Source organism: Pogona vitticeps, chromosome 1, assembly GCF_051106095.1.
Source record: "Pogona vitticeps strain Pit_001003342236 chromosome 1, PviZW2.1, whole genome shotgun sequence".
Lineage (NCBI taxonomy): Eukaryota > Metazoa > Chordata > Lepidosauria > Squamata > Agamidae > Pogona > Pogona vitticeps.
Genome location: NC_135783.1, coordinates 281,712,199 through 281,728,716, shown reverse-complemented (window position 1 = coordinate 281,728,716; position 16,518 = coordinate 281,712,199). Strand labels below are relative to the sequence as shown.

General features: G+C 41.0%; 1 protein-coding gene across 1 annotated transcript in view; it reads right to left on the bottom strand.

Annotated features, from left to right (window-relative positions):
- Positions 1-9,898: 9,898 nt before the first annotated feature.
- The window catches only part of NAT10 (N-acetyltransferase 10), a 50,771-nt gene continuing 44,151 nt past the window's right edge, over positions 9,899-16,518 (bottom strand). Inside the window, exons 25-29 of the mRNA XM_020782827.3 lie at positions 15,904-16,023; positions 15,169-15,267; positions 14,603-14,676; positions 13,454-13,537; positions 9,899-11,396 (exon numbers count right to left, since the gene is read on the bottom strand). Coding sequence (XP_020638486.3) covers positions 11,306-11,396; positions 13,454-13,537; positions 14,603-14,676; positions 15,169-15,267; positions 15,904-16,023 — 468 coding nt within the window. The 3' untranslated portion in view covers positions 9,899-11,305. The remainder of the gene's footprint in view (positions 11,397-13,453; positions 13,538-14,602; positions 14,677-15,168; positions 15,268-15,903; positions 16,024-16,518) is intronic.

Here is a 16,518-nt window from a genome sequence, read left to right as displayed (position 1 = left end):
AATTAATAATAATAATAATAATTTATTGTCATTGTAAGTATATACACAGTATACCCATACAATGAAATTCACAAGACATACAAACTCTGTAACGTGGTTACCATGAGTGAGGCTGAAACTCTTACATGCAATTAAATCCCAGGGAATTTGGTGGAATTTACTTCCAAGGAGAAATGCAGAGGATTGTGCTATAAAACTGGTTTCCATAAAGGTTCAAATAACGTGCCACTGAATAAGAGAGTCTAAATTAAATTACATCCATTTTTAGTTATACCCCTTACAAGCAGTTTAAAGAAAAAATGATCAAACTCTTTGGCTCTGCTCAAGTTAATCTGGCTATGACCGTCACACTGTGGTGCCAGCAATATTCACTGCTGCAAGGCCAGAATTTCTCCTAATACTGTGGAAATACTGTTTAGGAATAAAGGGCTGGAGCTTGGTTTTCTCTGTGCTGTATTTAAGCAATAATTTCCTGAAATTCATGACACTGTGCTTCCCATATTGACTCTTGTGCCACTGGGAATTGTATGCAGTGAACGTTATTTCTTGGAGAGTCATCAATACCTCCAAATCCAGCTAAGTCGGATTTGTGAATTAAACAAGCCTACAGTTGCATCTCATTTGCTGGGCTGGAAGCTGCTGGCCTATATCAGGAGTACATTCAGGCTGTAGACAGTCTGTCTGAGCTGCCTTCCTGTAATGGAGCTACCTTCAAATGTCCATCCTTTGCCATTTTCATGTACAATTAGTTGGACATTCACTGCTTGTTTGTAACTAAACAAGATTTCCACTGTAAGGCTTCAATCAATGAGATTGTGACACTGAGAATTCTCCAAAATTGGAAGCAAGCTTCTACCTTTTCTTAATACCTAAGAATTTGCTAGAGGTCACTGTCAGCTTTGCAGTCAGTAGGAGAGGATAATTTAAGAATAATATTTGAAACCTGATACACTATGCCGACTATGCAAAGTGCTCAAGGTTCACTATTTGTGGGGAACTTTTCAAGGGAAACATGCTTCTATGAAGGGATGTGTAAATTGAGCGGAGGAGGAAAAGAGTAGAGAGAAAGACCAAGTTTGAAGGATCAGGAGATAAATGCATGTTACAGGTTTATTTGTAGGGTTTCCAGAAAGATGGTGAAAGTGTTATAAAAGTGATGCAAGTGTAAATTGTAGAAGTGAAAGCATGAGTTTCCCACAATCAGATTTCTCCCCCCCCCCATCCAACCATCTTAGCTATGTGTTAAATGGGCAGTAGCAATTCATTTTTAGTCAGCTGTTCGAGGAAGATTATCTGTGAGTTAAATCCCGTTTTGAATAATCAACATCAGATTTGAGAATAGGAAACGCACGCCATTGCTACGCCTGAGAAGAGCCTCCTTTCCTACACTTAACGCTTGTCACTGGGCTCTTTACATCTTCACTAAAAAGCTGATCTATCTCCCCCATTCTGCAGAGCATGCTACAGTCACATGGTCCTAAAATGTCACAAAGCAAAGCTCAAAGAATTCGAAAAAGGCAACCCACAAGTGCATCTGAGGCCCAGGTGCCTGCACAGAAGCTGTACACATTTACTTATTCAATCAGGTGGGCCAGCTGATGCTCTTACCCCTTCCAATTATGCACTTTTCTAAAATTTGGGTTTGAAATGTACACATGACCTCACAGTCTCCAAACCACAGAAGACTCACTAGCTTTTCTGGGAATACCCCAAGAATATGTAATTCTGGAAAATAATTTTCAAAGAGCTGTTTCAGCTATCTGTACAAAGATATATATGTGTGTATATATATATATATAGATTCTGTTGTACTGCTGTAATATTGTTTACTGCATTAATTGTACATTAATGTTGTCACCAATGTAAATGTATCATATTTTATTAACAACATAACTTTGTTAAACTTTAGAGATGGTATAAACTGTTATTTTAGCAAGGCTCAGGAAGTATTAATGACACAATGTTTCTACTGTGCGGTGCTTCCTGTACATTCTTAGGTAAGGGGCTGGTCTATGTTTTGTGCGCAAGCATTGTTGATGGGAGCAAACAGCAAGGGCTGAAGGTACAAAACATCACTTTGAAACTGTGGTGTTGTATTAATACCTTGTTCACCAGTGGTTATACCATTTTGCAGAAAGGCAGAGTAACTTTAAGTGAGGAATTCAGGTTCAGAGTTTACAAAAGTGATTCCTATTTCTAGCTGGTGGCATTACATAGTTACTCCATGTCTTCAACACCCCAGTGAATAACACTGGGGTTTTTTTATGTGCAGTATGTTTAAATCAATGCATGGTTCCAAAGAAACTTCCTAGCTATAATTCAGAGGATCTGTGGTAAGACTTTGGTGCTTAGAAGATTTTTCCACATTCCAGTTTGAACCTGTAGTCATTATCACTTGCATCCATTTGGAGAAGGAGGAATATAGCAGTCCTTATATTCCAAAGAGATGATAAGATGCTGTTTGTCAGTGCCCCAACCCTCCCCGGGTCCACTGTTCTGAAGAGATGGGGAAAGGTGCCTTTTGAACGCTATCCTCCCTTCCAACCTTCAAAACGAGGTGGTATTTTAGTGGTTCGTTGGACAGTAAAGAAGACTATTAAAAACACAAAGAAAATTCAGGCTTGTATGCTATTCTCCTTAGCGTACATATTTATCTTCTTAGGCAATAATTCAGATTGTGGGCAAAACTATAATTCACCTATAAGGCTACTTTTGAGGCTAATGCTATTATATTATTTTTATAAAATCGCATGTAACGTTACTTTTTCAAGTACAGAAAATCCAGGAATTAGTCCTGACATCTAACTAAGTAGCTGCATTTTTTGGGGGGGGGGTCTTTTTCTTAGCTAAGTTGCAAAGGGCCCTATTGCCGCCACTCATTATTGAAAGACTGTCATCTGAGTGATGCATCATTTTTGAATTACATAGGAGCCATTTCTTTTAAAAAGAACGAGCAAAAACAGTTTTAAAGGAGCCCCAACCAGATTACTTTTAAGTAACAATGATCTATGCACCGTGATATCAGTTTTGCTCCCACTACTTTAAGTCGTCTACAAGAGAAACAAAAAAAAGGCATCCTATGTCATCTGCCGGGTTGTCACTCATTGCCCCAAGCTGAAAGCACACACTATCCACCAGGGGCCTTAGCTGACACTACATAATGCAGCTACTAAATGAGCTTCCACTGACATGCACATCCCCTAGGAAACCCAGACCACCAGCCCCTCCTTTTCCCTTAGAAGCCGGATGGTCACCGATAGGGCCCAGAACTCTTGCCAGTATTAGAGGAGAAACTGCTTGGGGCCCTAATAAGAAGGACAGATGGGAAGCAAGGACAGAGGTTGGGTGTGACCTTTGGGCTCATCATGTTAACCGGAACCATACAACCTAGGCAGGTATGCCTTCACACTCTTCAACAGAGTAGTAAGAGGAAATGAATAAAAGGCTGTGCAGCGACTCTGAAGGTCAGGCCCCATGGGCAAAAGTAGCACCAGAGTTGCCAAAACAGCCTCCCATAGTGTATCTTTATTCCCTGATCAGATATCCTTTAAAATCACTAGATATTAAGGCTACAGAGGGCTGCCCAGGATGGGGAAGAAAAGGGGCAATTTGTCTTAGGCCTGATAAAACAAGGTTGCCTTTTGTGTCTCTTGTGTATGCCACTGACTCATGTTCCAAACCTGAAGTATTGCTCACCTGTAGAGTCCCTCTACACCTGTGAGTCCTGTTGTGGGCAAAGTCAGGATTCCCAATATATCTATCCCAGCATCTGTTGACTGGGACAGATGCTTTACTTTGTCTAACAGTAGGGCTGGCCCTTAAACTAGGGAGCTTGGGACAAGGCTCCCTAGTTTAACAAATCAGTCCATGGAATCTGTCATATTTGCCACGACTCAGGGGATCTACTCGTCCTATTTGAAACACACAATCCCACATCAGAAAGCACTGGGAAAAATACATGGCAACTGGCAGCCACATCTCTTCCTCTTGTCCTTCAGTTACACTGCCCTCATGCCCCACCAAGCGGTGATTTTCTTCTGCACTGTTTCCAAGTTTTCCCATCTCTGGCCGGAGTTGATCAGGTTCTAGAAGGGTTTCTCCTTTTCCATGCAACAGCACCAGCTTTGGAACATGCCCTTCTGGACTACCGCCTCTCCCACAGGTCAGAGAGGTGCTGCCAGCTGTCAAAACCATCCAAAGATCTCTGGCGCAGAGGCATTATCATAGTGACAACTAGGTCACATCCCCTCCCACCCCCTGCTGAGAACTGCACCCGATTTGTACCACTGGGCCATTTTACTCCCAATTAGCCAGAGCATTCAATCATCCCCAGCAAGGAGGCAGGGGAATCCCCCACCCCTGTTTTAATAGCCCAGCTCAGGCACCCTCCAGAACCACTCATTCACAAGTGGTGCTCCAACCCATGGAAATGATGGCCCATAACAGATTGAAATGTTGCCTTGCCAGCCTTTCTAAATGAATTGTCAGTTCTGAATGGAGAAAGAGTGAAGGGCCTTGAAAGGTTTTTCAGCTTCATTGATGGCCTTTTAGACTCAGTATTGCAGTTCCCTCTGCTGGTTAATCTTTGCACCGAAATTACAGAGATAGCAAAAGGTTCTGTCATTATGCAAACAAAAGGCTTACGTGGGACTCCTGCACAAACGAACCCTTAAGAAGACACCACTCACCGTGTGAAAGCTTTGAACAGATGTTTTTCTGCTGTTTGGAAACTACAGGCATCTTCATGCAGTAAATGCTTCAAGCAGACAATAGTGCAATTCCTAAGTATTTCTAAGGTTAAGAATCCATGTGAAATATGGATGTATTTTCCTGCTGCAAGGGAAGGGCACCTCTGGTCTTCAGTGCAAGCCTTATTTGTGATGTATGTATACTATATTTTAGAGCATCCAAGTATTATGCATGATCACCCAAACAGATTAAACTTTTTAAAAAATCTGCTAAAACATGGAACACTTTGCAGCCATGCTTTGGTTTAGCTCAGTAGACTGAAGCACCTGACTGTGGAGCAAAGTGTATCTCCTGGAAGAGGGTCCAACCGGAGTCACCGGGAGGATGTGTTACATGCCCTGCCACCTGTGTCGCTTTGGACAAGCTGCACAGTTCCAAAGCCCTATCAAATGGAGGGACTGGAAAAACCACTAAGTATTTTATTTCCAGAAAACCAGGGGGCAAGAGGAGTCTCCCCCTAAGCCGGAATCAGCTTCAGGGCACAGAATTATGACTATGGTATCTTAAACTCGACACAGCCTGTTTTAATCTATCTTAGTTGGCTCTGAAGATTTTTCAGATTTTACTTTCCTGAAGCCGTGGGAAGTATAGCCAATGGCAAAGGATTATGGGAATTGTAGTGCAAAACATTCAGAGTACTGAGGATTTCCCAGCCCAACTGTATGGAGAGATTTTTAAGAATGGAATTTGCCCACTCAAAAAGTCAGCCTTATATGCACATGTGTGAGAAGCAGATGAACCTGTTTGTTTATCCAGTGCCTCTGGAGATTCAAGAGGCCCTTGCTTTCTCCTCTGTTTTATTAAACAACAACTAAAAACAACAACAGAAAGGGGGCTTATTGTGGATAATAGCAAAGAAGAAAGCAAAGACAGGGAAAGAAAATTGCTGTTACACGTGTGAATACTGCACAATAATCCTGAAATCCTATTGCTTAGCATAGCAAGTGGCACTAGAATAGGCTCATTTGAATCGACGGAACTTACAAAGGAGTTGACTCATCAAATCCTCAAAGATCCAACAGGTCTAGTCTAGCAGAACACGCCACACTAAGCAACAGTATTTCACCCTACATGATAAGTAGATGCACAACAAGATGGCTCAAGGATTTACAGATAAACATAACATCAATAGTATCAAATGTTTCAAAAGACAGAAATACAACAGTGAAAACATCAAAATTAATAAATATAAAACTTTGTACAGATAGTGTAGACTATTTAAAATAGTGAAAAAGACAGAGAAGCCAGGTCAAGCCAAGCCAGAGTGGCAATTTTAACAATGCACTTCACTATTACTGGTGGTTTCTCCAGGTTTAATAACCAGAGGAACCTCACTTTGGCAACCCGCAGCAGCACAGAATTAACAAGCTGCAATGAATGGGAGGCACAGACGTTAACACCATCAGAAATTACTTTAAACTCTTTAAGATGAATATTTCCTTTCTATACCAGTATAGCATTTTAGCCAACACACATTCTCTTATAAGAGCTGTTCCTAAAGCTGCAGGATTTTAATTATCTTTCCATTCACCAAGTTTTTTCTGTCCCTCATATTATATAAATGTAAGGTTTTCAGATAGAGCCTACCACCATCGAACAATGGTACACACAAGGAAATACTTTCTATTGCTCTTGTTTAAAGGCAAGCAAGTTGCAGAGTCCATAAAACTAGAACATCTGTGTCCATTACACCCAGCCGTCAGCACTGGCCAAAGGATGCATTTGGAAGCAATTTAAAACTATTGCTAACTTGGGATCGAATTGCATCCAAAGCAGCCGGAGCCACTTGCTAACGGAAGCACCTTTGCCTCAACCTCCTTTGACTGGCACACATGTTCTACAGGACCCATAAGATCATGCAAAGTGTCTTGAATGCTGAATTAGAATATAGTTTTTTGGGGAACAGGCCTGCTGATGAAAACAAGAAACTGCTCTGCAAAACCTTGGAGAAATCTCTGTGTTCCTTGTCACTTGGAAACTTCTTTAACTACTAGAAATTTAAACTGCATTTAAGGCATTGGTGCCACTTCTCATTATATATATATATATATAATTTAATTATAGCAAAATCAGGTAGTGACCACTGACAGGAATAGAAACAACAGGGCCCATGGGTAACCAGAGGGGGATAGTCATCTATTTTGGCATTCCCAAGGTTTGAAAAAGTACAAATAATCTATTTAAACTACAAAAACAGGGAACAATTGTCAGTACTGTGCAGAGCACATTTAGAACACTGTGCAGCCACTGACTATTGTGCATCTAATAGGGCAAAACTGGAAAACTGGATGAAAAAATGGAGTGGAGTATTCTGGAGAAAGGCAATGTTGGTTGGCTGAAATCCTACTCACTGGAAAGCTACATGCTCCACCATGTTTACGGTATTAGGGAAAATAGAGGTTCCTCCAGGCACACAGACACATGTCAGTTCATAGTTCTGGTGTGTGTTTTTAAGGAAACAAATCTTGTTTACATTATTCTAAAAGGGCATGGCAGGAACCTAGATTGTTCCAGAATGTAGGTGTTGCTTGAATCTAGAGGGGGGGAAAAGGGAAAGTGATTTAAAATGAACTGATGGTCAGTCTCTGAGTCTATCAATTTAAGGCTATGACTCAGTAACTGTGATACAGAATGCCTGGGCCTCTACTGAGAAAAGGGAAGAAAATGGAAGAGACGGGAGGTTTGAGTGATGTCTTTGGCTTTTTCTTTTCTTCAAATGGTGCCTTTCAAAGTCTGAGCAATGATGTGTATGGCTCCCAGACATCTGAATACTGAACATACAATGTCTGTGCGGGGTGAGAGGCTGAAAGGATTAGTGGATAGTGCTGTAAGGTTCAAAGGATAGGTAAAAGAGGAACCATCTTCCCTCCACACTTTCCAGCACATAGATAGCAATATGATCAAGTCTGAGGCTGTAATATTTCATGGGATTTACATATATATCACTAGAAGGGAAGGTCTATGGGGAAGAAAAGAAAGGGTCTTTATCCATTCCCGATTTCTGAACTACCGCCACCCACCGCATCAAAACCACATCATAAGCTTCCTCCTCTGAGTTTGTAATGGGCTATAACATTGATTTGCCGACCCTTCTTGAGTATTGTAACACTGAGCTACAGCTCCAACTTGGCAGAACAATGAAACAGATTTGTAATGCTCTTCATTTAAAATCTTTTAAAGCTATTGGCAGATGAAAAACTTGGTTTCCACATTCCCAAGAACCCCCTCCCCATTCAAAGCCTTGTAGCGCAACGTTCTTTTCTCCAGTTAGTGACAAAACGAGCCACAAGAGCATCCCAAAAACACCCCTTTTCTCCTAGACCTTGTAAAACCTAATTTTCACAGATGTTGTAACCTTGGAATAGGCCTCTGTTAAAATACTTCTAGATTCCCACCCTATACCCATTCACGGACAACAATAAGGCATTTCATCCAACACATTTTCTGTACTTCAATAATTTGCCCCTCTCTGGCCTCGTTCCTTCATATCACAATATTTTTCCTCATCCGGTTCATTTTTCTTAATTAATCTTGGCTTTTCTGCTATGTATTGTGCATCTGTGCAGATGCTCTATAGTATATTCTTGCTCCTTTTTCTATTACCATGATGCCTTCTACTTGAATCCCTTTGCTTGCAGACCCATTTCCCATTCCCCACCCTCTTCTGCCTTTTAAAAAAATAGGTCCCAGTCTAGCACGTATCTTTTTTTAAAATTTCTCTTTAATAAATTTTCCTAGCCTGAGAGTGTGTTCCAGTTTTTATCAGCCTTAGCAAACACTAACAAAGATGAAGGCCTTGGTTTTAATAAGGTGGCAATGCTGTCTCTGCCACCAGGCCATGGCCAGCTATGCCATTAGAAAGCCTGAGGCAACTACACCTCTAGGCAGCTGGCTCAGGTGTCATGACAAGGCAACAAATAATTCATTTTATTTTACTTTTTAACTTACAAGAAACTCATAATGGTTCTTTTCTGTTCAAGTGTGAAAGTAACACAATCTACGGTAGCAAGCACTTTTGACTTGTGAAGGTGAATGCTATATCAGTTCTGCCTCTGGCAGCAATCTCTGGCCCAAACTAATGGTTTAACTTTTGTAAGTTAAAAAGTTTGCATCACACTACTGTACTTAATTTGCTGGTAGAGTTTCCTGATAAAACATAGGCTCCTTTACATGAAATACTCTTTTCTTCTACAAAAGTGAAGAGTCTGGACCAGTCCACTGCACTATGTTGAGCTTCCAATACTCCATTCAGAAGTCACCTTTCTTATTTTCTTCCAGTTAAGGCTGCTATCCACTCACCCTCATGTCCTCTTTCTCCTTGGCATTTCTCATTCTTTAGTGTTTCTACTTAAGATTGGAGGGGGGGGGAAGAGGGATGAGAAATATCTTTCTGAAACTTGAAAGGGCTGCTACTTCTCAAAATAGACAATCTAGAACTAGCTGTGCCAAAACTGTGACAGTATACAAGAACTTGACATTAAAAGCATGTGATAGCATGCCATTGTTAATGGAGACACTCATGTAATTGGGTCTACCATAGCTTGAAAAGTTGGGTACACAGGGAGCTAGAAGGCATTTCTATGAACTGCTGCTGTTTGGGGAAATGTCAAGGAAATGGATGACCAAAGATGGCTGTTTTGTTGAAACCACTTCTCATTTGCTTTGCCGCTTCTAGTTCTTGTATCATCAGCTTCATGTTCCTGCAGACACACATCAGTTTTATATTCACAGTGTAGGCCTAGGTATATGGAGCTTTAAACATTTTTCCTTTGAAGTTGTAATTTCACAATTCTCAACATTTTTGAAGGGAAACCCTGGGGGAAGAATTTTTAGCTACTACAACCCCTAGGTAAAAGGCCACAAAACTGAAAGAAACCTGAAAAAAAAATCTCACACTATAAGCTAATTGTATGATTAGGTGGTTTGAGTGTTTTGGAACACTCGGGGGTGCAGGCATGGCTAATTAATCCTCAGCAAACCTGTTCCTCCCTCTTGGCAAGCCAGATCTCAGTTCCTAAATAGTTCAGGCCAAGGGAAAGTGACTCAGTTCAAGCTAAAATGAGTTGGAAAATATGCTTCAAATGCACAGAAGAGTAAGAGGTGTTGCTGTAGCTGAGCTGGCCAACAAAAACACACATACACACATAGCTCAGGATCGTCAAAACTGCATTTCCTCGTCTGCAACAGACCAAAAACTATGCAAAGAAGACAAAACAATTTACCACTCTTAACATATCCATTAATTTTAAATGTGTTATTCTCTTCTCGCAATTATCGTCTTCTTGTTGTTTAAAATTTTTAGATGCTTACCTGGAAAAGCAGTAAGGCCTGGAGAACGGTACCCATAAAGCAAGATAGTGCCATAAAGATCACTGAGGCCACCCCCTCACAGCATGGTAGTGGACTATCATATCATTTCCTCATAGTTTTTGTCCAACTATTGATATTTCACCAGGCACTAAGGAAATGCTGAGACATTTTGCAGCTTCAGAGGCATCAGGACTAAGAACTTGAAACAGTGGCAATGAGAATTGGATATTTTCAGAGAGTTCAATTCTGGTTCAAATTATTTTGTATCAAGTTAGGTTCCTGCAGCTGCAAAGAGATAGGCACCCAGTGATACCTCTAACGCACTACACATGAAAACAGAGGTAAGTCACACAACAGTGTGACTAATTGCTCCCGCTGGTGGTGAAGCTCAGTTGGGTACAATCACTGCCCTTCTCTCCAAAAGCTTGTACCTGGGACAACATGCACAAATTCTGGCCATTTCTTCCTTGATGCACTGTGTAATATGATACTCACAGTACATTGGGATTTTGTGCACCACATAAAGAAAAGGAAATAGGGCACAAGTTGAGAAATAGGATGTGGAAATAGTAATTCTTGCCTCACCACATCCTCCAGTTTATACAGTACCAGCAGACAGTCCATGATGAACATATTAAAAACACTCAGAACTGACCACAAAACTCTTGAGTACAGAAAGGTAAAGACAATATTTTCAACCCCTCATGCTGGTGCGTTTAGATTCTCAAATCCAACAGTGTAAAACAAGTATGCAGAGAGTAACTGGATCATTTTAAAATCATACAGAATGTTTTACACTTCATTGTTTTAAAACATCTAAAATACCAGCTTTCAATTAAAAATAACACACACAGCCGTGAGGCCAGGCCTCCCTCCAAAATCACTAGCAAAAAACAACAAATCATAAAGAGGAGGGAATGATGTTTATAGGTCTCTTAGGTGAACAAAAGAGGTTTTGCAGGGTTGAACAGCAAAGAGAGAGGATTCCTGGTAACAATCCAGCCTCCTATTCCACAGTTCCTTTCAACGTCATACTAATGCTGAGCTGGCAGCAATAAATATATATATATATATTCCAGCTATATTGCTCCAAGGCTGCCTCTGTATTATTATTTTTAAAAAACCTTTAGGCCTTTCCATTGGCAGGTATGATTTCTTCTTAGCTTGAAGTCATTTGCATTGGAAAAGAAATCAGACTCCTGCAAAACAGGAGTTCAAAGTCTGCATGTTAATTTTTTTTTTTTAATCATTTCTTCCACTTCTGCTTTGGGATATTTTTCTTGAATTTCTTCTCCTGTTTTGGTCCCATGGTGGATTCTGACTTTCTCTTCTTGTCACTGGAGAAGAAAAGGACACACTGACAAACTGATCACAAAGAACAGAACTCATTACTAGGGGCCCCAAAGTATTCTGAACTAACAGTTTAAAAGTTAAATTAAAATTCTGATACCTAAGAGTCTGAAGCAAGAAAAATCTAAATGCAACCTCTGGGATATATTATTTATTTTATTTAATCCAGTGGAGCTAATTGTTAGGTCAAGGTCGGAATTACTTTGGGCAAAATTCACTGGAATCCATACTCCAGCAGTAGGCATGTTAAGAGCCAAAGCTTGGGCGGGGGAGGCAGACCCCAAGTGTTATGGATGTTATTCTTCCATTATTCAGTAATAATAATAAATGTGTGCCATCAAGTTGATTCCGACTTATAGCGATGATTTTCAGGGTTTCCTAGATATAGAGTACTCAGAAGTGATTTAGCCTTCCCTTCTTCTGGGGCTGCTCTGGGACTGTACAACTTACTAAAGGTCACACAGACGGGCTCTTCTGAGATGCACAGAGGAGAATCAAACTCCCGAACTCTGGCTCTGCAACCACATAAGCCACTGAACTACCCAGTCGTTATTCAGAATGCAACATCCTTTAAAAAATAAAAAACATTCTCTTCCTTAATCTGTGCTAGGTTTAACCCTTGATGATGAGGAGGAAAAATTGTAATGGGAACCAGGAAAGTGGGCATGGCCAGGGAAGAATCTAGAAGTCCAGACTGGGAGGTTTGCATTGGGCCCATGAGCCAGACATTCCTCATCTATTTTTATCTTACATTCATATCTTAATGTAGATATAGACACACACACTCTCTCCCTCTCTCCCCCCCCCCCCCCCGATCTGACTTTATTTTAGATTACTCTTTCTGGGTTTGGCAAGTCCTGGCACAGGGAAGGGACTACACTAAAATCTGGAGTTGAGGGCCCATCCCTTCTCCCACACATTTTCAAGGCTTTTGCAATCATACTATTTATAAACAGGTCCCTTTTTTACAAATGAAAATTGAAATGCTCAGGAGACAGATTGCTGTATTCAACAGCAAATAGAGCTTCTGTGCTGCTTCTCTTTCGTATGGTAAAAATGTGAAATGCATGGGCTTTACTCCATCTGGCCCAAAGCTTGGAACAATGGGTTTAACATCCTTCAATGCTAAATTCACTACTTTCTTTCTTAAAAGGGGGAAATGCCAACCATCTAATTTTTTTATATGTTATAAACATTATGTTAACAGTATTTTTACTTGTTAAGTCATTGCTGCACCCTTTACAGAAGGGGAAATATCTACTTGTTGTTAATAATATATTGTTTTATAAGTACTGATTCTTCAGGTTTTTCTTGGACTGCCTCTCCCAGAAGCCCAAGACAATATAAGGCACAGTCAGGCCTTATGGGAATTATAGTATTAAAACAACTAAAGGTGTTAAGATTGAGCCAGTGATATTTAGCCACTGTCACATAAACCCTTTTAGCAGAACATTACAGAAGCTATTGTTGAAAGTAAAATGTTAAAGAACTTCTCAGACCTCAGCATTATTATCTTGCATGGTTGTTTAGATCAGAGTGAACAATTTCCTATTATACCTCAACCTGCATGGGACAGCCATACAACTGAAGACTACTGGTTTCTTATCTTCCACAAATAATTTAGTTCGAGAAATGCTTTTAGAAGCTTATCTTTGAAACCAACCCACCCTGTGAACTCAAGTGGAAGATGAATCTCCAAGCCTGGCATAAGTTATGGTCCCTTTATTGGCTGCCTCAAAGAACAAGGGAACTCAGAGCCCTGTGGATCTTCAGGCACACCTGATACATCAGAGTAGTTTTGACATGTAGCATGGATGGGATATCTACAGCTGTGGAGCTTTCTGTATCATACTGTAGGGCCACCAATTGTATATGTGCCATTTTGTCAATGGGGCTCCTTCTGTGCTAATGGAGCAGAAGTTAAACAAATTCCAGTGGCCATTCAGTTGGCTTTTACCAAATGGTAGGATTGCACATGATTTTAATTTTTTCCAAGAGTCCACTTGGGTCACACCTTTCTAGAAAGGCATCCCACTGCACTGACCTTTTCAGACTGACAACTGAAGCATTCTCTCCTGCTTTGGTCAGCACTTCATTCCATTCTTCATCATCACCTCGTATTACGTATCTAAATGCAAAGAAAAGTTTACTTTCAAATATGGTTGTAACACTGAGCAAACTGGTCAGAAACAGCAAAGACTCAGGAATTCAACGCTACTGCAGGCAGTTGATATATGTACGAATAAAACATAACCAGACATGTTTAGCTGAAAGTAAATCAAGCCTGAATAATTCGATCTGAACCTACATTTCAGTTATTGAAATAGTGTCACCATATAAAGAAGAGGGGCTTTATATGAACTAATCTAGCTAAAATTGAGTTTAAAAAGTGATTCTTTATCAATTACAGCAGCTGGATAAAGACAGTCAGGTTAAATCTAGCCTGGCAGGGTTTCCTTATCCTAAGCTTGCCAAGCATCCTAAGAAAGCCTCCCCATAAAGCCTTCCTCTGGTGCCAGAAGATTCCCCCATGTGTCCTCCGCCCTATAGAAACGTATTAGAACCTCAACTGCTATTTCCAATCTCCAATCAGAGATAACATAAAGGACATGCTTTGCCTTCTTCCTTGTCCTCCTCGGGGTGGTGGGGAGGAAAGGAGGGCTGCAGGGAAACAATGCCACCCTGACCAGATATCAGTTGCAACAATGCTCCTTGTTGCTTAGCTTGATGTGGCTTTCCCCAGTTGAGGAAAACCCTATGCAACAAAGTTGGCTCATGGGGACTACATGGTGTCAGGAGGCAAGCAGTCTCTCTGCTCACTAGGCCATGGCCTCTCAAAAAACGGCCAATCCCCTAATCCCTCCCTCACCTAATCCATAACAGCCCCACCCACTTTCTTCCACTAGCAGCCATTGTTGCAGAGAGGTACTTATCAGGCCACAGGTATGTGTGTTGAAGCACCTCTGAGGTCATTTTGCTACAGCTACCAGAATTCTGGCCAGTTCTGTAGTGAAAAAAAAAAAATTCCAAAATCCCATTCTTATCCTCTGGTATTCAACTGCTTTTGCCAATGTAAGACACCACCCTTTTCAAAAACCCCAAGGAAGCCACCCCACATGAAAGCCAGAACAAGATTACATGTCTCAGTATCATCCTTGGTCTTGGGGGAGTGGCATAGAGAGGGGGAGCTTACTGGGAAAGGTCCAGGTCTTTCAACTTCCCAATATCTTGCTTGTGTTTTTCCTGAAATTCTTTTGCTGCTTCTTCCTATATCAAGAAAACAATTTTTTTACAAGTATTACAACGGTCAACAAAGATTTTACAAGTATTACAACGGTCAACAAAGATACAAATCATGCTAGACAAAAGTTCATTCTGGAGAATGGGATGGGCAAGCTGTGAGAATCCAGGATGGATTCTGTCATCTCCTAGGCTTTCACAGGCCTCATGTACACACACCCCTGAGCCCCTTCAAAACCCTGGGGGTGGGGAGAAAGAATTTTAGTCTTCAATCTTGCCAATTACTCCTCCCCACCTCCACCCTGAAGCCACTGAGCAGTGATTTGTCCTTGAAGTATAATCTTGGGTCCCTGAGACCTTTTGTGTTGGGGAGGGCAGAAAACCTTTTTCTAGCAACAGGAAGTCAATGGCTGCATCAAGAGAGGAGAAAAGGCTTCTTTGCTCAGTGGCAGGCTTTCCTTTCCAAGTACTAATTTGCTGGCAGCACTGGACATCTTAATAAAGGGGAGAATGAATTACCAAATCCTCATTTAAAGATTTCAGGGTTGGCTCCATCACAACGTCTTTTGTTGCTGCCATCTGCTCTTCCACAGCCTTCTCTTGAATAGTGTTGAACAGCTACAGGAAGAACAACTAGTTAAGTGACAGAACCACTCACCTTCCTCATTAGCAGCAACATGTTTGCATAAAGATACAAGATGTTTAGCTAATTGGAACTTTCTTCTAACATACACACAGAGCATCTTGTAAGGCAGAAATCACATGTGGTGATATAAGGAGCAAGTGCTAAACGCTTCAAACTATTTACCTGCGGAAAATCCCTCCCCCTAATCTATTTCCTTACATAACTAAGATATGACAGGTAGAAAAGCAGCTGGGAGAAAAGCTGGACAACCAGCAGGAAGAGAAAAATCTTATTAAACATATGGTTGCCCTCCATAAACAAAAAAGGCCAGGCTTAATAACAACTACTATATGCCATCAAGTTGTTGTAGGGCTGAAAACAAGGAAAACAAAAACTAACCTTCAGCTTCTTATAAGAAAGGTGAGACATATATGCAACAAACAAACAGGTCCTATGAACCATCCTAGCAGAGCCTATAGGACAGCCTTAAGGTGTCCTAAGAAAACATACTGAGAGGATTCTGGTCTACAATTGACTTTTGACAGGATTCTACAATACAGGATCTTTACAGTGCAGTATTCTTGCATTTGGTCAATCCACCTAATGAACGCCCCATTCTTGATATCTACCTGAACAACCTTGCGGATGGTTCTGTTAAAGAGGCCCATCAACTGGCTGCTTGGCAGCTCTATCTCCTTCTCCAGCTGATCCAAAGATTTATGCTGGAGACCAATCCCAAGAAGAAGAGCCTGGACAAAGAGAAGGAGAGAAGAATGTGCATTTCAGTGACTCTCTGCAAGAGCAACAACATTCTAGAGTTAGATGAGGAAGTATGGGAATGTTCTAAATCTTCCTGTGGATTGTTCATTTTTTATCAAGGAATTGTCTGTACTTTCAAAGTTAGCAGGAGGGAGGGTTGCCTAGCCCGGAGAGCTAGTTTCATATTTTGATAATTCAAGACAATAACACATTAGCTATAAAAAGAAAATTTAGAGCAATACTCCACCGTGAGTCACACAGCATGTTATAGGCTATGTAGTGTGTGCTCCTCCCCTCTACACCCCAGACTAACAGCTGTTCTCATTCTCACTCAGATTTGTCCCTGCTGTGCTGTTCGCATGCAGGTCCCCAGTTACATGTAGGCTACACAGCATGCCTGCCTCACTATACGGCACACTCTCATCAACTCTGCTGCCACCAACTGCTTGTCTTAGGTTCTGCATGTTTATCTGTCACATCCCACT